Source organism: Chaetomium tenue (genome assembly GCF_020726465.1).
Source record: "Chaetomium tenue strain MPI-SDFR-AT-0079 chromosome Unknown F5144scaffold_7, whole genome shotgun sequence".
NCBI lineage: Eukaryota > Fungi > Ascomycota > Sordariomycetes > Sordariales > Chaetomiaceae > Chaetomium > Chaetomium tenue.
The window spans coordinates 2,057,026-2,078,028 of NW_027117335.1; the positions used below are offsets into that span (position 1 = coordinate 2,057,026).

Sequence of the window (21,003 nt, forward strand, 5' to 3'; positions counted from 1 at the left end):
AAGAAAACAAAGTGGCAAGAAATAAATTTGTTGTCTCTTTTACTCCAAATTTAATTTACTTACTTTTCCCTTTTGGCATCGTCCGAGGCAGGCTGATATCTCCGAACCGTCCTGCGGCTCGAAGCTTCCCCCACAATGTTCATCTCCCGTCATGCTAACTGACAAGCGAGACTGTTGAATTGACCAACCAGATACCAGCGGAGCTGGCTCCAACCTGCCCCGCCATCAACCAGAGAAAGCAAACGGATGTCCCTATCTCAGAGACCGAGCAACAACCAACAAATCCCGCCCCCATTTGTTTGAGATTATGAGTGATGAAAGAATGTGATCGTATCATCAACCCGCTTATAAATGCTTAAAGGTACATTTGTTTCCATCATGATGGCCGAGATGAGATCACGGCAGGTATGGTAACATCAAGCCCAATGCCTCCAGGTTGCTTTAACAAGCTAGAGACGCCAGGCCGTGGCACCTCTTGTTGACCTCAGGTTAGAAACATGGGGCAGCGCCGGGCACGAAAAATCTGCTTCCAGAAATTTTCGGCGAGAAGGATGGGGGGCATCTGCACGAGACACCCTCTCAATTGGCCGTCCACACGTGTCAGAGGGGAGAGTTTAGCGCCCGCCATGCAGGGCGACCTTGGGGTGCCGCAATAACTAATCCAATTGCCTCATGCAGCCCACCTCCAACACAACATAAATTGAGGTTGAAAGGGCACAAAAAAAAAAAAAGGTTATCCCACCTCGGCGCCTCCACATTCCATCACTCCATCCAACGATGCGTCACTTGCACAGTAAAGGATGCAACATGGAAAGCACCCTGCATGCAGCATGGACCTGCAGCAGCCGTCCGATCTTTCGATTTGGCCACGACGTCTTTCCCCCGCGCTCAGACGGCTACCAAACCGGGACAGCAAGTAGAGGTGCAGGCATGATGACCGAGTTGCAACGCTGCGGCAGGCAGCGCATGAAAAGGATCGTATCCGTGGCGTCCGGGGGAGCTCACATGACCCCCAGACGCGGCAAGGCATCGCTGGATGCGCCTTAAGGGCCGGGCCAGTGACTAACTTCCATGTCACCGCGGCCTTGTCTGTGTAAGTGTACATAGGAAACCACATGCACGCACAGATTTGTATAACAAGGGTATCGGGCGACCGCTGGATGAGGAGCACGTTGTGGCACAGCAGTCGTCATGAGTACCCTAGTACGCCCACACTCAACGTAACCCTAGAGAGGTTGGCAGTGGCCGAGAAACGGAGCGAGGCGTGATCTGCTGCGTTCGTTGTTACCGCGGCAGTTGGGAGAGCCAGTCCAAGGTATCCACAACACGGTACGCGGTACATCTGTACATGATGATATTACGGCGGTGAGTAAGTCGATGCAGTTCATCGCCAACTGCAGCGTTCGATAATCCCCCCAACTTCCCTCCTCGGCCGCCCGCACAGACGGATATGCGGTTGGCTCGGCTGCCACGTACATCGAGCAGCATCCGTTGCCGAGAAGGGCACGCTGAGGTTGGAAATCAAGGATTTTATTGGAAATCCCACCAACTGACACGCAACGGGCCGCTGTCCAGACTCCGATCTCGACGTCACCACAGGCAGCAGCTCCAGACCAGACAACCCCCCTTTCCACCGCCCAACAGCCAACCCCGTCCCGCGCCTACCGAGGTTCAACGTCCGGAATTCGCATCATCCCTCGCCAGCCCATCAAACCCTCCAACACCTCCACCACTTCCGCAAACCCCGGCCTTGCCGCGACGTCCGCCGCCACACACCGCCCACCCAACTCCCCAAGCCCTTTCTCCACCACCTCCCTCTCCTTCCTCTTCTCCTCATCGACATCATCATCACCACCACCACCGCTCGCAGCAACAGCCTCCAAAACATACTCCACCACCCTCCCAAAGGCAAGCACCTCGACCCTCTCCGCCCCCCGCCCATGACCGTGACCGTGACCGTGACCATAACCATAAACCGTCGCCGCCCGAAACCCCGTGAGCAGCGCGTGCTGGTCGGCCGCGCTGGCCAGGACGTGGCGCGGGTCCAACGACCCGTGCGCCATGCCGCGTCCGTGGAGGTGCGCGAGGCAGTGCGCGAGGCCCGTGAGCATGGATAGCGCGGCTGGGACGGTCAGTTGTGCTGGTGCGGGGGGTTGGGCCGTCAGAGCTGCGCCGCCTTCGTCTCCGTCTTGGTTGCGGTTGCGGTTGCGGTTGCGGTTGCTGCTGCTGTGGTGGTGTGGGTGGTAGGTGTCGAGCGGGGTGTACTCGGCCGGGATGAGCTGCGTTACGATGCCGCCTTGGTAGGTTCCATCGTCGTTGTCCTCGTCGGGGTGGCTGTGGATGCGGCCGAGGATGGTGACTAGGCTTTCGTGGGCACCGGCTGCGAGGTACGCCGCCATCTCGTCTGCGGCCGAGCCATCGTCATCGTCGTTTTCGACACCGCCGGCGGAACTGCGGAAGAGTTTGATGGCCACGTCCTCGGCGTAGTGCGGTGATTGGCGCCAGAGGCCTTGCGAGGTGTGTGCGTCAAGAGGTTGCTGTACTTCGAGGTCGGACCAGGGAATGCTGGCGAGTCCGCGGGGTGCGTGAAGTCCGTTGGTAGTTGGGGATGCGCAGGGGTTGCTGGTAAAAGAGAGGAAGGCTAGTTTGGGCAAAGTAAATAGCCAGGAGGGAAGAGCCGAGAGGCGGTTGGAGCTGAGACGGAGGAGGGTGAGCTCCTTGCAGTTGGCCATCTCAGTGGGTAGGCCCCGTAGCTGGTTATCGGTGAGCCTGCATTCTTGTAAATGATCGCAGCGGCCGATACTGAATGGTAGTGTGGTAATGTGGTTGCCTGTGAGAACAAGGTAGCGGAGTAGAGGCGGGAAGGCATCCTCAGGAACCTCCTCCATGCCATTGTTGCGGAACCCAACACTTTCTAAAGCAAGGCATGATGCAAGCCCTCGCGGGAAAACCTTAAAGTTGCAGTTGGAGAAAGACACGGCCTTCAATTTCGGAAGCGAAGTGCCCAAATTATCAGGCAATGACGACAATTCCGTGGCTGAGAGGTCCAGCTCTTCGAGTGTATCACCGAGTTGAAGGATCTCCTCTGGAAACGAGGTTAAAGTACACCTTGAAAGCGCGAGTTTGGTGAGGCCAGCATTTCTGTAGCCGCCACTTTTGAGAGTTTCGAGATCGTGCATCTTCTCAGAGATGACTGGTTGCTACACTCGATATTCGTAATTATTTCTGTTCAGTTAAAAGAAGTCCGAATGTGGATGGAGCGAAACGGCAAGTGGCTCGATTGCTTGAGTGGCTCCACAACACTTTCACTCATCGGGGAACTTGCTTAATGTTTCTCCTATTGTGCCTATTGTAGAATCGGTCGAAGTCCGCGAATACAACCAAGCCTGAAAATCAAGTGTAGTCGTGAGCTATTGTTTACACATTTGATCAATGAATTCGAGATTCGGGGAAATGAACTGAATGGGCTTGGGGTGAGAATGGAGCGAGAGCATGTGGGTCTCGAAAAGCGGCCCGTGCATGGCCGTGGTCAACACCAGCTCCTTCCTCAAACAAAGCATCGAAACTGCATTCACATCGACCCCATTTGATCACAACCTCTGCGCATCTCCTCTTCGCCCGGCCATTTAGGGAATCGACATCTTGGCCTCAATATGTTGTCGGCAGCAGTCGAAGAAGGATCCACGACCATGTCGATCGAGTCCCGAAAGCGACCGGCAGCGACCGACCACGATAGCTCCGACGCGAAACGGCAACGGGTCCAATCTCCGCACGTTATATTATCCGTTGGAAAGACCGGAGCTTCATCATGTTCTTCGGCAACGGCAACCACAGATGAAGTAGCGAACAAAGGTTTGCGACGCGCCGTTGCACTGGCGCTGGACAAGGTCGGTTTCGAGGGCGCCGCGCCCGAAGCCATGGAGAGCTTCACTGCCATGGTGGAAACCTGTACGTGGCCGAGCACTTGGGACTTACTGGGAGATATCCTAACTCAGGTCACAGATATCACCTCCCTGAGCGACAGCGTGAGGATGTACCAGAATGCAGCTCGACGGGCGCATCCGATCCCTGGCGACTTCGAGCTCGCTCTGGGGCGCTTCAACTTGACCACGTCTCTACTCGATCCACACAGGAAACCACCGATTCCGAGGTCGAAACGTCTGCCCGTATTGGAGCCCCTTCCGATCATCGACCGCCTCGAGAAAGATCTTCCGATTCTTGGTCACGAGCTAGACGGTGCTCCAGATAAAGCAGTCAAGCAGTACATCCCTGGCTCGTTCCCGGCCTTCCCGAGTATACACACATACAAGTGCACCCCCGAGAGCGTTGACGCCGTCACTGTGTCGGATGACTGGGGCGTGTTCAGTCCCGACGCGCCGTCCCAATCCCTCGAGGGGTCACAATCACAACCACAACAACCGCAGCGGCCGCTTGCCCCGGATGAAATTCCGCGCGGTGACCCCAAGAAAATGCGAGAAGCGGCAGCAAAGGAAGCCAAGGCAGGAGAAGGAGCGCTCAGAAGGTTGATGCGCGCGTCCAAGATTGCCAAGCAAAAGGAGGTGTGGTCAGCAGCACAACGGCAACCGGCACGCCGCGACCGCTACAACCTATGGGAAGCGGCGATGCGCGAGTTAATCGAAGACGATACCAAGTCCAAGGGGAAAGAAATTGTGCCGGCAGCCATGCATGGGGACAAGGGCCGGTTCGAGATTGCCGACCACAGCATGATCGTGAACACGGAGAAGGCCTGCCTTCGACAGGACATACCTCGGGCGGGTGTCAGGAAGGCGGCTGCTGCAGGGCACGGTATCCCCGGGAAGGGATAAGAGACGGGGCATTTGCATGTTGCATTTTATTTGCATTGAACCATAGCGCATGGTGTTTTGGAGTTTGGTCGGGACACACATTTAGCAGGCAGAAGATACCCCAGGGTCGTCGTACTGACGACAACTTAGATTTAGTCTTGAATCCTATTTGCGCCTTGACATGCCTCGACGGTGCGAAATTGCTTGTTGCACTCTACAGGCTTGTTGTTGAACGGAGCTGCGGAGGCACGGGAAGAATCCTCTCGACTTTGCGTACCTACCCAGAAACCATGTTGTGTCATAGTTTTTTGCAGCGCTCCCATCCTTGATGATGCGCGATGTCCGTTGCAATTGGACGCGTTGCGCGCTGGAAAGTGCCCCGCTTTAGCTGAATGACCTGAACCGAGCTCCAAATTGAGCTGACGGGCCGAAGCCTTTCTGCCACCTGCCAGCGCCGCCACCGCCTTCAGCCGGACCCCACGGCGCACCCTATTTCCGCCGCACAAAAATTTCGGAATTCCCAGAGCTCTCGTAGCGCCCCGATTTCTGTTGACCCCGACGAAACGAGGCACCGCCAAAAAGCTCACCATTCTTCCACCGATCCCCGAATCCCAGGAAGGACGTCAATATGGCTGAGCAACTCATCCTCAAGGGCACCCTGGAGGGCCACGTAAGTTCTCTTTGCCGCCATCAATTTACGCACGTCGAAATCAGCCAATTTGGAGCTCGACGATGCGAACTTGAGTTTCCGGGCTGGAGCTGACGATACTGTCTTGCAGAATGGCTGGGTCACCAGCTTGGCCACGTCGATGGAGAAGTACGCGCTCCCGATCAATCGTGCCGACGCCGAGAACCTGCGCTTACCGTGATAAATAGCCCCAACATGCTTCTCTCCGCCAGCCGAGACAAGACCCTGATCATCTGGAACCTCACCCGCGATGAGACCCAGTACGGCTACCCCAAGCGGTCGCTGCACGGCCACTCCCACATCGTCTCCGACTGCGTACGTCCTCGCAACCGATTTCTGGGGTGGGAAGGAATTGAGTTGTGCTGATTGGCGTGGCAGGTGATCTCTTCGGACGGTGCCTATGCCCTCTCCGCTTCGTGGGACAAGACCCTCCGCCTGTGGGAGCTCTCGACCGGCACCACCACCCGCCGGTTCGTCGGCCACACCAACGACGTCCTCTCGGTCTCGTTCTCCGCCGACAACCGCCAGATCGTCTCCGGTTCCCGCGACCGGAGCATCAAGCTCTGGAACACCCTCGGTGACTGCAAGTTCACCATCACCGACAAGGGCCACACCGAGTGGGTTTCGTGCGTCCGCTTCTCGCCCAACCCGCAGAACCCCGTGATTGTGTCGTCCGGCTGGGACAAGCTGGTCAAGGTACGTTGGATACAATTTCTTTTCTTTTCCTTTTTCGCAATGATGCTTGCAACTTTTTAAAGTATTTGCTACTTCAGAGCCCGTCTCGCCACGGGCCATGAGACCAACATTCACCATGCACTGAGCGACACCAAAACACTGTCACCATTTGTCGAAACCTTGATTGATATGAGTTTCGTCCATGGCTGACCCTCTTTGGCAGGTTTGGGAGCTTTCTAGCTGCAAGCTGCAGACCGACCACATTGGCCACACCGGCTACATCAACACCGTCACCATCTCCCCCGATGGATCTCTGTGCGCTTCCGGCGGCAAGGACGGTACCACGATGCTGTGGGATCTTAATGAGAGCAAGCACCTGTACTCGCTCAACGCCAACGACGAGATCCACGCCCTTGTGTTCTCCCCCAACCGCTACTGGCTGTGCGCTGCCACCGCCAGCAGCATCATCATCTTCGACCTCGAGAAGAAGAGCAAGGTCGACGAGCTCAAGCCTGAGTTCCAGAACGTGGGCAAGAAGAGCCGCGAGCCCGAGTGCGTCTCCCTTGCGTGGAGCGCCGACGGCCAGACCCTCTTCGCCGGCTACACCGACAACATCATCCGCGCGTGGGGTGTCATGTCGAGGGCGTAAGGGACCGGTGTTTCGGCGTCGGGGCCGGGGAAGGACGGGTCGTAGGGAGGGGGTTTGCATCGCTTCGCTGCGCTGGAGGCCACGCGCGCCTGCCGCGCGCCGGGGCTCTTTCGACGAATTCCATGGTGGGGGCGTACTTCGGACTGCTTATCTCGCTTTTGGTCGCTTTCATAGCAAGAAAATGAAAGACGGGGAGCTGGGAAAAATGCATCTTGTCATGGCAGCCCTTGCGGCGGAAATGATCCGTTGCTAGATGGCAGATGGATAATGCAACCCATGAACCAAAACTCTCGTGGTGATGTGTCAAGTGACTGTCCGGTCTGTGATCTTCCGTCTCATGCAGTGAGCCCTCAAGACCTCAACCTCCACGCACTGTCCTCCCCTCCCACTGGGCCCCAAAGTTATATAGGTGGCCACGGCCAAAAGAGGGCGAATGGAAACTAGCGACACCGGTTCAACATCCATGTTTTCAGCCTGGTTGCTTCAGTGCTTCCCAGGAGGGAAACCCTCGAGGCCGAGCAAGCGGGTTCGAGTCTCGAAGATCGGCCATGGTTGGGACGAACGAGAACGCAATATATGATCTGCGTCAGTGTACCTATTCACCTATAGATCAGCGAGTCAAATGCCCTACCCAGTATCCCACCGAAAGACCCCCTTAGCCGAAATACATATACCTCAATGAAGTGATTTGATCTGAATGTTCACTCTATTCACACAGGTCCATCGATCGTAGCCTTTACAGAATGGAAGTTAGATACGTTATCCTCGAATTGAAACCCATTCAGGTGCTTTTCCCTTCTTAAGTCAGCTTCATAGACTTGTCCTATTTCTCTCACTCTCCCATGTCGAATCTCAGTATGGACTATATGTTCGCCAACTCCAAGCTATCGCCCCAGACTCTCAGAGGGTAGAAACGGCGGTAGTACTGTTTCCTCAGAGGGCGGTATCTGTCATTCAAGAAGCTAGGCGTCACATATCAATGGGATAAAGATATCACAATGTGTTATTACTGTTGTAAGGGAACATGTCCAGCTCGGTTTCGGTAGATCTTCAATGCTAAGTATCTATCTATACACTAAACCCGGTTTCGGTAGATCTTTAATGCTAAGTATCCATCTATACACTAAACCCACGGAGATAAAGCTTCATTCGCTTTAATCGTCATCCTCGATCTCGATAATGACGTTGACCGCGAACTGGTTTATATCCTCCTCCTCCCGATCATCCACCACCCGATGCTCCCCTCCCTGGCTCATCTTCACCAACGCGCTCGCGGCCTCATTCCGCTTTCTCTCCTCCTCCATCGCCTTGCTCGCGGTCTCATTCCGCTTTTTCTCCTCCTCCATCGCCTTGCTCGCCAAGGCCTGCCCCACCGCCACCACCAACCTCTCCCTAAACCCTGCCTGATCCCACATCTTCACGAACGGCATCGCCCGGGCCCCGTCCCCGCGCGCAACCAACTCCCCACAAATCTGCACATGGACCTCCCGGATCGCCGGATCCGTATACCGCATCAACACCTCATTGTGCGGCGACGGGCCCGTCAGCCAGTCCTGCATCGTCAGCCCGCTGACGGGCGGGCCGCGCCACGACCGGTCCACGCACTTGCACAGGTCGCCGTGCCGCGGCTTCTGCCCCGCCACCAGCCGCCGCAGGTGCATGCCCTCGAAAGCGGACGGCCAGCCGGCGTAGGGACGCCCCCGCGCGAGGTCGGCCGAGGTGTACCACCCCGCGCAGGCGAACCAGAGCTTGGTGATCCATTCTTCGGCGGTGGTCATGGGGGGTTGGGTTGGTGGAGGGGGGTGGTGGGGGGTGCGGCCTTGGGAGTGGGCGAGGTCCTGTCGTTGGAGGACTTGTTTTTCGTATTCGACCTGGAGGATGGCCCCGACGGTCTGGAACATGGGGATCCACGTGTTGTGGAGCAGGTCATCGAAGGCGGCCCTGTTCTGGATGTGCCAGGTGATCATGTTGAGCCGCGTGTGGTCTACGCGCGCGGCGATGTTGGGCGGCTGGCGGGAGGTGTCCAGGTGGGCGGGGTGTAGCTGTAGGCCGGTTTTGTGGCGCGTGGAGAGTGCGCAGAAAGAGGCGAGGATGGAGTCCTGGCAGGGACGGCATATTCCGGCTTCGTGGTGGCGGACGTAGTGCTCCATGAGGATGAACTTACAATCCTCCTCGTTGAGGCTGACCGGGAAAGGCGGTAGACTGGGTGTTTCAGACATGTGGCGATCCTTTTCCCGTTGTGAACTACTGGCTATGACAGACGAGAGTCGAGAGGGTATGTGTGGCAGACTAAGAGTGAAAGGGTGGATGACGAAGTAAAAGTAAACCTCTTCCCATGTTTATGCAGTTTATGTAGTCAACAGGACTTTGTGTGCGATGGAATGATATCATGATGTTTGTTAGAAAGTTCAGCCGAAAGAGAGAGATGAGGGAACAGCCTAGTTGTTCTTTGGTGGAGACGGTCGAATATGTTAAGTTAGCTGCCGCGTGGTCAGTAGTTGGTCTTTTGTGACATTCGACAATGAAGTCCTATGTTTCGTCTGGCGGCTCCGGCACTAACAATGCCTTTGTGAACAACTGTTGCCTGACAAAAAGCGGGTACGGGGCGCCCATCCAGATGATCCAGCACGTGGATCGACTCCATCGTACGCGTTGCGACCTGGGGGTCATGGAGACATGGACTCATTGTCGCCAACCCCGACTTCACCGTTAATCAATGTTCGGCTGCCGTCTAGTCTCTCCTCGAGATGGATCGAGGGACATTGCGCAACACGCTAGCGGCGCTTAAGTCCTTTGTGCGGCAACCAATACATGCCTAACCTGTTCTTGTCCAGTGGCTGGGGTAGCCGCCGCAAGCCGAGCGGAATACTGAAAACACGGTTTATCCATCTCTATTGAAATTAGTCAAGCTAGACCTAAGTAATGGTCCCGGGAATGTATGAGATTGGTATCTGGCGCAATTACCTACGCCTGCTGTCGCCGTTCTATCCGTGTTGTTACAGGCTTAAGTTCAACAAAATACAAAAAAGTCTACCACACATCCATGACTCCACCCCTGTTGATCGATTACACACCCTTACGCCGCCGAATCCCCCTCACGACCGCCCGAGTGTTTATTCCTCGAGTACAGAGTGATTTTGCTATCCCCCGCGCTTTCCCCAGAAGCATCCAATCTGAACCCCGGTTCCTCGGCGCCCTCGCCAGGACCTCCCCCCGAGTAATGGCCCGGCGCCGAGCTGCCTTCGGGAACATGGAACATGCGATCGAACCGGAAGATGGCGTACGAATACGCCACCAGCAGCTCCACCACGAAGTTGAAGCAATAAAACGCCGGCTTCGAGTGATACCACTGCTCCTGCCCGGCCGGCCTCACCGCAAAGTTCACCCCAGCCCTGAACCCCGCCCCCAGCGTCAACACCAACGACGCGCCCAGCAACAACAGCACCTTCGCGCCCAGCCCACCCTTCCCAAACCCCTCCGGCCGGTGCACCGACCGGTTCGGCACCAGCCACGCCACCGACACCGCCACGGCCGGCAAGAAGGCAATCACCGTGATATACACCCCCGCAAACCTGACCACATCCCTCTCCCTCCAGCGCGCCACCACATCCAGCGTAAACACCGAATGCACCGAGCACACAACCACCATAATCAGCATCGCCATCACGCTCCCCAACAACACCTTCACCCCCTGCGTCACCGCCCCATGCCAGCCCACCGCAGGATGCAACCCCCTGACCACCCTCCTCGCCAACACCAAATTGACAATAAACACGACCATAACCCCCGCCGCCGTAAACACCGCCGCCGCCAGGGCCAGATTGGCGTTGCGCGGGGCGCGGGCCCAGGCAATGCGCAGGGCGAGGGCGACGACGCGCAGGCAGCTGAAGACGAACAGCAGGAAGGAGAAGAAGAAGCGGTGCGCGGGGCCCCGCCGCTTGTTGCGCAGGAAGAGCGCCAGGTGTGTGCCGGCGGAGAGGGCGAACAGCGCGAGCAGGACGGCGGCGATGGGGATGTCCGGGAGGGGGGTTGGGAGGCCGCCGAGGGTGGCGCCGCTGGGGGGGTAGGGTGGGTTTTGAGCGGCGGGTTGTGGTGGTTGTTGTTGGGCCTGAGAGGGGGTTGGTTAGTTGAGGGTTCTATGGTGGGTTTTTACCAAGTACTCGTTTGTTGTCTTTCTTTTTGGTCTCTTTGTCTTTCTTCTTTTTCTTTTGTCCATCCACGATGATGGGGAAGGGGATAAGTACGTACCGATGGGCCGCCCGTGTTTGAAGACATGTTTTAGTTCGACTGCTGAGTGCTGACCAGTAAAGACACTCAGTTTAGTCCGTAGTCCTTAGTTTTTAGTCCTGTCGTTACTGTGGTTGTGGTGTTGATGTCCGAGACTCTTTTTCAAGACGACGGTCGTTACTGTGGTTGTGGCGTTGATGTCTGAGGCTCTTATTCAAGATGACGTCTGTGGTCGTCTGTGGTCTCGATTTGGTCTAAGTGCGTGCCAAGCAAGCCAAGCAATGTGATATTGACTTCGGCTTGGGATCAAATGCAAGAGGACAAGAGAAGGGGCACTCTGTCAGCGCCCATGGTATTCATAGTTATTCATACTCTCGACACCGGAAACTAAATTGCAAAACTTGAAGGAAGCCGGGTCAGATTCAAGTCCGCAAGCCTCATCGCGCGATTCCGTTTTCAGGCCCTTGGGGGCGGAGGGAGGGTCAATTGTTTGCATCGATTATGTGAGCTCGTAGCCCGAATCAGCGGCGTCGGCGCGCCTTGTTGCCGATCCAACGGTCCCAGCCCGATGGTGATTGGGTCTTGGCCCGGCCAGTGACCGGCGCATGTGTAGCGCGAGCTCCGGGCCAAGAAGCGAAGACCCCGACTTCCGTGGCCAGCCAGTCACGTGCCCTTGCCCGTTCTCGGCGTGGGCAACGGCGCTGATTTTCCAGATCAGTACCCGGTGGTCAGGTGATTGAAAATCTACCACCACCTCTCGCACCTGACCACCGGGTAGAGGGCAGCGCTCCCGTTCACCAACGCAAAACTTTTTTTTTTTTTCTTCCTCTGCATTATTCACAGTGAATCTGGAAACCTTGTTTATTTTGTTTGACTTGCACAACAAAACCATTCAAGGCATATTCTGCTCTGTTGCTGCTACTTTTGTGGCCGTTTTCTGTCAATACAACAACGATGGACGTGAAGGCCGACCCCACCCGCCCAGAAGGAGCCTATCGCGTTGAGTGCCAGAAACGAACAAGGCAGGTAGATCCCGACGACAAACACAGCGAGAAACGAGATTGTAGATTAAACAAATCGAGAACGGATCAGACACCGTAACACCTACATAACCCTCTCCCCCGCCCCAGTTTGCCCTCCATCAGTGTCATCACCCTCCATTCTCAAGGCAGTTCATGCTGCGCAGTGCCTCCGGTATTTGGGGTGGGCTTGCTCTTGTCGTGCATCTTGTCATCTGGCTGCGGCACAGGTGGTTTGGGCCCGTACGACGGCCCCAGCCAGCCGGGCGCCTGGCTATTTATGAAGGAGAACTCGAACGGGGGCGGGGTCTCGGCGCGCACCGGTGCCTGACGGCGCCGCTTGCGCTGATAGAAGAAGACGAGGACGCTGCCGGCGATCAGGATGGAGGTTCCAACGGCGACTCCGACTGCAACTGGGACGGCCGAACTGGCTTCGCCGCTGTCTTGCGGTGGGTCGGACGGGGCTGCTGTTAGAACATCCACCCCAAGGCCCCCAGTCGTCGGTTGAGGGTCTGATAGGTCTGGTGTTGTCTCAGGTTGCCCCAGTGCGGGTTGTATGGTATTGGTAGGATCTTCCGACGTGGTTGGGCTTTCTTCAACTGAACTCGTAGGTATCGGATCCGGCGTGATGCCTGCTGTGGCATATGCAACGAAGCCAGCTAATCTTGTTCGTCAGCACACCTGACAAAGTAGGAAAAGACATGGCTAATTGCGTACCGGGTAACGCGACGTCGCCATCAATCTCCTTGCAGTCCTCGTCTGATGGACGATCTTTTCCACAGTACCACTCGTTATCCGACTTGCCGCCGCGACACCGATGCATCGGAACTATTTTGTCGTCGCCATCGGGTCCACGACACATGTTCGGGCATCCCGGGTCCGTCCAATTCGAGTCGAGGCAAGCTCCGCGATAGTAGCGAAACTCTTTGCTTGGGTCGTTGGTGGCGGCGCAGATTTTATTCGAGAGACACAAGTCGCCGATTTGGCAACAGAGAACTGTCTGTTGTCTTGTTGTGTCCCAACAACTGGCAGCGAAATTCGCTACCTTGCGGTTCGGGAAGAAGCAACGATCCAAGGCAAGGATAGAGACAAAGAGGAAGGGGAGCAGGAAGAGGGAGCCGAATGGAGCCATGATGCGCCTCATGGTGTATTTTCCTTCTTGCGCGATGCGGGAATTGTTGATTGAGGGTCGGAATGTGATTCGGAGAGGTGCACTAGGTAGTGTTCCTGCGACCTCCCGCAATAGAGAAGAGAGTAGGGGGAGAATGTGGAGGAAAGAGTGGGAAAACGACTGCACTACACTCGACTCGAAACAAATTTCGGCAACTTGAGTGCTCTTCACTGGATGGATGGCAGACCCAACGTCGGGAGGAGAAACATGGGAGAAAACACAGATGAGATTCGCCTGGAAGGAGTGAAAACGATGGCAAGAGGTTACAGACACTTTCTTCGTCACCCTTCGTGCAACACTGATTTCCGGCGTGTTGCCATTCCCAGACGGCCAAGCATGATCCGGTTTCCTCTGGCATTTACCTCACTTATTGAACTCGCAATCAATCTAGTTACCTTGGTTTAACACACTGTGAGATTCCCTTGTCGAAGACTAGTTCGTGATCCCACTCCTTCCTGAATGATGGAGGGTTTCTCTAAGGGATGCGAGAGAGGATGCAGCCAGGGGTGGCAATCCCCCGTTATCTGGAACCACCATGGCTGAAGTGCGATTGACGAAAATCCAAGTCAAGATGAAACTGTAGAATCGAGAAATGACCCTGTAGCAGGATGCAAATGTCGTGTAAGATGCCAATGTGCAAGAGCAGGAAGGCGCTGAGAGGCTCCAGATGTTGACGGTGGAACCCAATGCAGCTAGCGCGTTCCCACCCAGCGGGATTTGCCGGCCGAACTTTTTCCAATGCCCGAGTGCACAGGTGCCCCAAAAAGAACGACCCGCCTAACAATAACCCACACGTTGATGCCATCTCCGTCGCCGCCATGAGCTTCAGCGTGCCGTCGAGGCGGCTCCTCCGGGGCAGTAAGCAATGCCCACCTTCCCTCTCTCGGCCTCTTCACAGTACCTAGACCAACTAACCCCCACCCCCACCCTAACAGCCCCGGCCCTCGCAGCCTCACAGACGACGACGACGACAACGACGACCTCCCTCCTCCCCGCCCTCCAATCCCTCACTCTCTCCCCAAACACCAATGCCCCCTCCACAGCCCGGGGCTTCCACACAACCCCCGCCAAGCAATGGTTCTGGAACCGCGAGAAGAAGGACGAAACCCCCATCGAACGCAAGCTCAGCGGCACACAAGCCGCCCGACAAAACCTGATGGCCCAACTCCAAAAACCGCTCGAAGGCCCCGCCATCTTCGAAGACGAAGTCAGCTCCGCCGCCGCCAACCAAACCAGCGACCAAGCCAGCCACCACCAGCGCATGGGGCTCACCGGCGCCTCGCTCGCGCGGGAACACCTGGCACGCAGCGCCGACCCGGACCCGCGCGCGCGCATCCGCTGGGAGCGCAAGATGGTGATACGGCAGGTGCACCACCAGACGGACCCGTTCAGCCGGGAGCCGCGGGCGGCGCGGATCGCGCGCACGGAGCGGCAGCTGACGAGCAAGAGCCCCACCATGGCAACGAGCACCAAGAAGCTGGTGCACCTGGCGCGGCAGATCCGGGGCAAGACGGTGGCCGACGCGCTGGTGCAGATGCGCTTCAGCAAGAAGAAGTACGCGCAGGAGGTGCGCCTGCATCTGGAGGAGTCGCGCGACTTGGCGGTGGTGGAGCGCGGGATGGGGTTGGGCAAGAAGAAGAAGGGAGACGGCGATAACGCCGGCAGCAGCAGCAGCAGCAGCGAGGTCGTTGAGATTCAGACCAAGGACGGCAAGTGGATCAAGGTTGATGACCCGACGCGCATGTACGTGGCCGAGGCGTGGGTGAACCGTGGCTCGTTGCGGGGCAAGTTGCCTGAATACCGGGCTCGCGGAAGGATGAACATCTTGAAGCTGCGCTCTGCCAGTAAGTTTTTTCTCAGTTATTCCAGCTACGCCCTTAGCCGTCCTCTGACAGTCATGTTCCAGGCATTTCGGTCGTCCTCAAGGAGGAAAAGACTCGGATTCGCGAGGCTGCCGAACGCGAGGCCAAGAAGCTCCGCCAGGGTCCCTGGGTGCATCTCCCCAACCGCCCAGTTAGTGCTCAGCGACAGTGGTATTCGTGGTAGATGGTTTGCCACAGGATGGGTCGGAGTGAACCATGTATTATCCAATAGATGGGTGGGCAACATGATTGTCAGTCACGTCACACCGTGGCCAATCTCACGACTTGTATCAGTATTAGCGGAACCAGGGCGAGTGGCCTGAGCTCGCAAGTTTCTCTGCCCGTTACAGCAAGAAATATGTACAAATAAAACAAATGTGTTGGGTCGCCGCGTGCGGCCCGCCAACTCGACACGAATGAAGTTGCAATTCCGTCCCCGACACCTGACGCCAAAATCGACAAGCCAGGACCCGATAGCCCCGTCCAAATATCTTTCGGACACGTCAGCTCAGCGAATCCATTGTAGAAGCACGACACCCATCCCAGTCCCGTTGTGACCATGCCGAACCCTGCTAAAACAGCAACCCTTCAAAGCAGATCCCCGAATTTGCTCCTGGCGCAAGCATTCCGTCTCTAATTCGACCGCCTATTCGACATAGCAGCCCAACTCGTTGCATCTTCTGCTTCGTTTTCTCACGCATGGCAGCCCTCGGCTATTCCTTCTCCATTTTCTTAGATTGAGACACCCCTACGTCCTACGCCAGAGGCCCCTGCCGGTCCGAAATCTCGAGCAGTGCCCAACTAGACCATCTGCCGTGGTTCCTCCCGCGGAAGCATGTCCTCATACCGCCGGCTCTTCATCTCCAGGTCGCCCGATCCAATGTCGTAGTCCGAGTTGTTGTTGTGCGTATAAGCGTGCTCATCGCTGGGCATGGGCTGCGAGATCTTGAACCGGTCCATTTGGGTGGGGGCTTGTCTAGCCCGCCGCTTGCGTAGGAAGATGCAAGCCGCCACGGCGAGGAGAGCGAGGACAGCGGCGGTGACACCAATACCAATGCCGATCTTAGCGGCTTCGGTGATTCCGGCTGGGCTCGCGTCTTCGGAACTGCTTGAGGTTGCTGCCGCGCCGGCGGCTGAGGTAGATGCGGAGCTACTAACAACCTTGGTCGGAACAGGCGTGGCATTCGTCGACGAGGCCGAGTCTGTAGATTCTGCAGGTGATGTTGTCGACGATTCCGAGGCTTCGGATGTCGTCGTGGTCTCGGGCTACCCAGAATGTAAGTCATTTGTCTCTTCGAAACAAGAACAATCACACTCACGCTCGAAGTTGTGGATTCCGCGGGTGCTTCAGTTGGCGCCTCGGTTGTCGAGGGGGCTGGCTCTTCGGTGGTCGTCTCAGAAGTCGGCGCTGGGGCGCCAGGGGGCAATGTGGCCGCTGGTGTGAACCGTCAGTAAATGTTCCTTTCTTGGCACTCGACCAGCAACATACTCGCACACATCGCGGAAACTGCGTTCGTGACAACCACATCATACTCAGGGGGGCAGCTGCCTTTCGCGCAGTCACGCATATCGAAGAACCAATTCTGAACACCGCACAGGCAGTTGAAATCCATGGCCGCACAGGCGAATGTGCCCGCCCTGTTCAACGCAGCGGTATAACATTGTTGCTATCGGGGTGTTAGCGCTGCCATTGTTATGATGGAGGGTCGTTTCAACACCGGCAACGGAGCCGGGGCTTGGGACGTACTCCGCATCCGTCCAGGTTCTCGGGGGACTGGGCGCTGGCGAAAGCCGCCAGCGACAGCATCGTCAATGCCCGGGCGCCCTTCATGGTGGCGATGTTGCGCTGGGGATAGAATGTGTACTGATGATGTGTGGATTTTTTGTGAATGTAAAAAGTGAACGCGGATCAAGGTCGGACAAGACACGGCGGTTGTTGAAGTGGTTGTGAACGTAAAGGGCAGTCGCGAAGAGAGTGGTCGCAGGCTGCGGAATGGACCTGAAAGTCAGTCGTGGAAAAAAAAACTAATGAGCGTGGTGGGTTGCAGTCGAGAACGAAGTCAGGCACGAAGAGGGACCGCAAGCCCAGGGAGAAATGGAACAGAAAGAAAATTGAAGGCGCCCCGCGAGGAGAATTCCAACTTGGAAGTCGGTTGCCAGTGTGTGCAGTGAAGGCAAGAAGGCGGGAGTTCCTCCCTGGGGCGTGCCAGAGGTTTAACAGCCCAGGGAAGGTGCGGCAGCCCAATCATCAATCCGGGGAAAGGGCAGGGCTCCATCATGCTGTGCCCACTCGAGCCACTCATTCCACCCCCTGCAGTCTTTGGTGGAGACGAGGAGGGGGGTGGTTCCTGTGACAGTTTCTCTCTCATGCTCCTTACCTTTTAGGATCTTGTTCCCCTTGTTGAGGACTTGTCACTTCTTCGCTTCATTCTTCCACTTGTCTTGGCTCGCAACGGGTATGAGAATGAGGGGCTGAACCTCATATGCATGGGAGGTATCTCTGGACATGTTGTACTTCAAACCCCTGCCTCCGCCACCATCAAATATTTGGGCATGTTTCGCTCTGAGACACAGCACGTCATTGGCATCGCAAACTCCCGCGCCAGCGTTGTACAAAAACCGTGGCGGGATGTTGTTGCGGAATAACCACTTTTAGCCCTACTTCGAGAGACACACTCAACGGGCTCGGCAGGGCCGGTGTCGTCTCGATCGCTCAGCTCCCGGTGTAACGGTCCCGATATAGACATGCGGCCCGGGGTGACGACGCCGTATCTGCAATTGGCGCGTGGCACGGTTCGCTTCCAAGCCGATATCCCGTCAGCTCGGGATTTGGAAATCATAGCTGGAGCCGAGCTTATTAATTATGTCCACAGTGGCCCGGATTTGAAAGGGTGCCAAATCCTGGTGGTCCTGGAGATATTGTTTCGAAGGCGGTGGCAATTGGTTCATCTCAAGTTGAGCGAGCATTGACTCAAAGTTCTGTTCCTGCATTAACCCGTCTGAACCGCTTCCCTTGGGGGCTTTGGCAAAAGATCCCCACAGGGGTCCAGCACGAATCGAAATTTAGCTGCACAGGGGTAAGCGAGTCGGAGCCGGCGAGCTTTTCAGGCCAACTCGCAAAGCCCCCGTGCCCCTCAGACTGAACTCGATGGTGCTGTGCCGAGCTTGCATCGTTCCAGAAACACAACGAAGCGCCCACGAACGTGCATGGAGCCCCGCATTTAAGCGGTTTCAGCAGTCCATATTTGGATTGGTGGGGCAAGGGGTTCCCGCTCAATCAGCGGCCTTGCCCGTTGCATGGGTTCAATGGGAAAGTGGGAGAATGGCCCCTGAATGTTGGGCTCGGATTTTCGAAACCTGCATTTCGAAGGCTCGGCTTAGCGCGCCAAAACTGACAGAAGCTGGCTTGCAAGAATCGCAGGATCGGGTCTCCGCGACTGGCGACCCGGTTCTGAGACCTCAGCAAAAAGTGAAGCCCAGCCCCACCACTGAACAACTTGCCGATCGCCGTTTTGTTGGTTGGCAAGTTGGTTGGTTTCAGCACGCGCTTCGTTGTGAACGAGCGAGCTTTTTGACGGAAGCACGAATTAGCGCGCGGGCCGGCGCAGTAGCTGCCGGCGGCGAGACATTGTGGGATTCCCCACGGTTTGGGCTCTCTGTCAATCCCAAGTCATGTGCTGGCATGGTAAGCCTTTCGCCTCCTGTGCCTGGAAAGAGATTGCTCTTCATGCGTTCCAAGTTGCTGGGGCCGGGTGCATGTGTGGCCTGGCGATCACATTGGTAAGATCGGCCCCGTGCAAGATGTTCGTCTGCCATGTGATAACTACCTATGCATCAAGCAACGAAAGAACCTCATCGCAGCTGACCTATCGTGTTGAAAAGACGTCACCTATACACTACCTAGGCACTGGATCCTGTGGCCGGTCTAACATAGTGATGTGTCCATTACTGTCCACCAGCCCGAAACTTGTTGAAGTATCGGAGAGGCCCCGGCCCCCGGGACGGTGGAATCTCTTCGGGCTTCAGTTGCAAATGACCCCTGGGTACTTACTTACCATGGCTTTACACTACCAATCCCTAAAATGCTAGCGATAATTACCTTGTAGTCAAGCTGGCAAGAACCTAGTCAACGGCCGTCCGAGACTATTTACAGGGGTGCTGTCTCTCTCTGAATACAACCGTGACGGGTAGGCCAGCCGAACCCATCCGTCACACTAATATTGCCCCTCCCCACATGTGACTCTTCCCCTAGCTCAACCCAAATGCTCTCGAAGCCGACCAAGCTCGGGCCGTTGAGGCACGCTACTACTCATTGCGAGGTGGTTGCCTCCTGACCTATCCGACGACGAGTTCCCTTAACGGAACCATAATTAGCCCTCCTTTATGGTTGCTAACTACCGCCGTTTCCGAGAGTTTGAAAGCTGGCTGCTTTAATCTGCCTCTTCCTGATAGTAGTGTTTCCAGTTGGCAACTTGATCGGATGAACTCAGTGTGTTGGCCGTCACGGTGACACCTTCTTTGAGGGGTACCCCGTGTTTAGGTAGTCAGTTGACCTCGCAGTCCGTTACTTGCCTCCCTTATAAATAGCCTCGAAACAGTAGCGCCCAGTTCACCTTCCCTTGACCTCCCCAAGCACCGCCGGCACCCTGCACCTCGAATCAACCTACATGCCCCTCCAGTGGCACGCCCAAACCCCAACATGCCAAATACCTCCTCAAAGCTTGGCGTTTTTACGCTACTGCAGAAGAGGATAGCTGCAAGATTAGCTCCAGAGGCTGCACCGGCTGCCGCCCTCGAATCGATGCCTGCCGAACTGCGATGCCAAATTCTTTCACACGTAGAAGACCTGGACGACCTGATGGCGCTTGTGACAGCATCGCCCGTCTTCTATCGGCAGTACCTGCTCGACCGAAAGGCACTGGTTGTCCGGACGACTATACCAACGCTCGATGATCTGCTGGTAGACGCGTACGCCGCATACACGTCCGACTTGCTCTACCAGGAGTCCTCCGGGCGTTATCAATGGCGGGATCGCAGAGTCATGGACTTTATCAGCAATTACATGGCTCTACGTGATGAAACGCCCGAGCTAATACGGGCGAGGTGCACAGAGGAGGCCCTACTAGATATGGCGAGCTTTTATCGCTCCGTGGCTCAACCTCTGGTTCTCAAATTTGCTACCCTCCTGCGCCAGGCTCTCGGCCCCCGTTTCAGAGTTGGTAACCCATCACAGATAGAAAAGAAGCGCATCTTACGGGCCATTTACCGCTTCCAGCTTCAATGTAATATCTTTGGCGAGGACGCTTGGGGATATCCCGGCTGTGATGTCCTGGACAGAGCAACTCTCTGAATTCTTCGCCATTTTTGGGGCCCGCGAGATTCAAGAGATTATCTGCATATACACGCTTATCGAGAGCAAGTACGAGGAGCTCTTTGCAGCCGTCCGATGGGGCGGAGATGACGGCGGCCCTCCGGCTCTCAACCTTCGTAAAGAATGTGAGTTACTCTCGAGCGGCCAACCCTCCCCGTGATTTACAAAACCTAGAAAAGGCCGACCTGTCATCACACTGCCGGACTGACAGCAACTTGATAGTAAGTCGTGCGTGGTCACGGAACGGAACCGTTTCGAGGGGCTTGCGCCTTTTCTACACAATTCTGACAACTCAAAACCACGACGCCCTCGTCCAACGGATGCAGCAGCATGCCAGACGAAACCCCAGATGCAATTTTGGACTTTCCAGGCCCCTTTCGGAACGTTTCATGGCCAGAGCTCACAGAGAAAGCCTTGTATTCTTGGGCGGTAGTGTCAGTATGTCGCCGCTCGCCTGGTGTATAAGGTGGAGAGCGTGGCACTCGTATGACTATTCCGTTATGGACAGTTGGGGCGGATTCTAGCATAGGTAGGTA

The 21,003-nt window shown here is 56.2% G+C and overlaps 9 protein-coding genes across 9 annotated transcripts; 4 read left to right on the forward strand and 5 right to left on the reverse strand.

The window, feature by feature from the left end:
• Positions 1 to 1,661: 1,661 nt before the first annotated feature.
• On the reverse strand, positions 1,662 to 3,139 carry F5144DRAFT_596546 (uncharacterized protein; the record flags this gene model as incomplete). The annotated part of the gene is made up of 3 exons (XM_066790808.1): positions 1,662 to 2,140; positions 2,378 to 2,981; positions 3,107 to 3,139. The coding sequence occupies 3 exons, from the start codon at positions 3,137 to 3,139 to the stop codon at positions 1,662 to 1,664; spliced, it is 1,116 nt and encodes a 371-aa protein (XP_066639141.1).
• Positions 3,140 to 3,364: 225 nt separating this feature from the next.
• Positions 3,365 to 4,892, forward strand: F5144DRAFT_395642 (uncharacterized protein). Its single transcript, XM_066784763.1, has 2 exons — positions 3,365 to 3,948; positions 4,003 to 4,892. Exons 1-2 carry the CDS (start codon positions 3,654 to 3,656, stop codon positions 4,824 to 4,826), a joined length of 1,119 nt encoding a protein of 372 aa, XP_066639142.1. The 5' UTR covers positions 3,365 to 3,653; the 3' UTR covers positions 4,827 to 4,892.
• A 541-nt stretch (positions 4,893 to 5,433) lies between these two features.
• On the forward strand, positions 5,434 to 6,817 carry F5144DRAFT_596548 (40S ribosomal protein RACK1; the record flags this gene model as incomplete). Its single annotated transcript, XM_066790809.1, has 5 exons — positions 5,434 to 5,475; positions 5,585 to 5,622; positions 5,682 to 5,808; positions 5,872 to 6,189; positions 6,392 to 6,817. The coding sequence occupies 5 exons, from the start codon at positions 5,434 to 5,436 to the stop codon at positions 6,815 to 6,817; spliced, it is 951 nt and encodes a 316-aa protein (XP_066639143.1).
• Positions 6,818 to 7,848: 1,031 nt separating this feature from the next.
• F5144DRAFT_586848 (uncharacterized protein) lies at positions 7,849 to 9,366 on the reverse strand. Its single transcript, XM_066789792.1, has one exon. The coding sequence runs from the start codon at positions 9,034 to 9,036 to the stop codon at positions 7,972 to 7,974; it is 1,065 nt and encodes a 354-aa protein (XP_066639144.1). The 5' UTR covers positions 9,037 to 9,366; the 3' UTR covers positions 7,849 to 7,971.
• Positions 9,367 to 9,524: 158 nt separating this feature from the next.
• F5144DRAFT_586850 (uncharacterized protein) lies at positions 9,525 to 11,501 on the reverse strand. Its single transcript, XM_066789793.1, has 2 exons — positions 11,066 to 11,501; positions 9,525 to 10,925 (listed from the first exon to the last, which is right to left on the reverse strand). Exons 1-2 carry the CDS (start codon positions 11,090 to 11,092, stop codon positions 9,894 to 9,896), a joined length of 1,059 nt encoding a protein of 352 aa, XP_066639145.1. The 5' UTR covers positions 11,093 to 11,501; the 3' UTR covers positions 9,525 to 9,893.
• A 706-nt stretch (positions 11,502 to 12,207) lies between these two features.
• F5144DRAFT_498950 (uncharacterized protein) lies at positions 12,208 to 13,195 on the reverse strand (the record flags this gene model as incomplete). Its single annotated transcript, XM_066786296.1, has 2 exons — positions 12,208 to 12,722; positions 12,781 to 13,195. The coding sequence occupies 2 exons, from the start codon at positions 13,193 to 13,195 to the stop codon at positions 12,208 to 12,210; spliced, it is 930 nt and encodes a 309-aa protein (XP_066639146.1).
• A 791-nt stretch (positions 13,196 to 13,986) lies between these two features.
• On the forward strand, positions 13,987 to 15,403 carry F5144DRAFT_586860 (mitochondrial 54S ribosomal protein uL22m). Its single transcript, XM_066789794.1, has 3 exons — positions 13,987 to 14,092; positions 14,170 to 15,078; positions 15,141 to 15,403. The coding sequence occupies exons 1-3, from the start codon at positions 14,053 to 14,055 to the stop codon at positions 15,278 to 15,280; spliced, it is 1,089 nt and encodes a 362-aa protein (XP_066639147.1). The 5' UTR covers positions 13,987 to 14,052; the 3' UTR covers positions 15,281 to 15,403.
• Positions 15,404 to 15,620: 217 nt separating this feature from the next.
• Positions 15,621 to 16,927, reverse strand: F5144DRAFT_661050 (uncharacterized protein; the record flags this gene model as incomplete). Its single annotated transcript, XM_066793280.1, has 4 exons — positions 15,621 to 16,362; positions 16,416 to 16,531; positions 16,586 to 16,763; positions 16,844 to 16,927. 4 exons carry the CDS (start codon positions 16,925 to 16,927, stop codon positions 15,898 to 15,900), a joined length of 843 nt encoding a protein of 280 aa, XP_066639148.1. The 3' UTR covers positions 15,621 to 15,897.
• A 2,868-nt stretch (positions 16,928 to 19,795) lies between these two features.
• Positions 19,796 to 20,627, forward strand: F5144DRAFT_607073 (uncharacterized protein; the record flags this gene model as incomplete). Its single annotated transcript, XM_066791528.1, has 2 exons — positions 19,796 to 20,315; positions 20,434 to 20,627. 2 exons carry the CDS (start codon positions 19,796 to 19,798, stop codon positions 20,625 to 20,627), a joined length of 714 nt encoding a protein of 237 aa, XP_066639149.1.
• Positions 20,628 to 21,003: the final 376 nt, after the last annotated feature.

Coding starts and splice junctions, on each gene's coding strand:
- F5144DRAFT_395642 (XM_066784763.1), top strand. CDS start 3,654: ATGTTGTCGGCAGCAGTCGAAGAAGGATCCACGACCATGTCGATCGAG. Junction 3,949..4,002: donor CACTGCCATGGTGGAAACCT/GTACGTGGCCGA, acceptor CTCAGGTCACAG/ATATCACCTCCCTGAGCGAC.
- F5144DRAFT_586848 (XM_066789792.1), bottom strand. CDS start 9,036: ATGTCTGAAACACCCAGTCTACCGCCTTTCCCGGTCAGCCTCAACGAG.
- F5144DRAFT_586850 (XM_066789793.1), bottom strand. CDS start 11,092: ATGTCTTCAAACACGGGCGGCCCATCG. Junction 10,926..11,065: donor CAAACACGGGCGGCCCATCG/GTACGTACTTAT, acceptor ACCCCCTCTCAG/GCCCAACAACAACCACCACA.
- F5144DRAFT_586860 (XM_066789794.1), top strand. CDS start 14,053: ATGAGCTTCAGCGTGCCGTCGAGGCGGCTCCTCCGGGGCA. Junction 14,093..14,169: donor GAGGCGGCTCCTCCGGGGCA/GTAAGCAATGCC, acceptor CCACCCTAACAG/CCCCGGCCCTCGCAGCCTCA. Junction 15,079..15,140: donor CTTGAAGCTGCGCTCTGCCA/GTAAGTTTTTTC, acceptor GTCATGTTCCAG/GCATTTCGGTCGTCCTCAAG.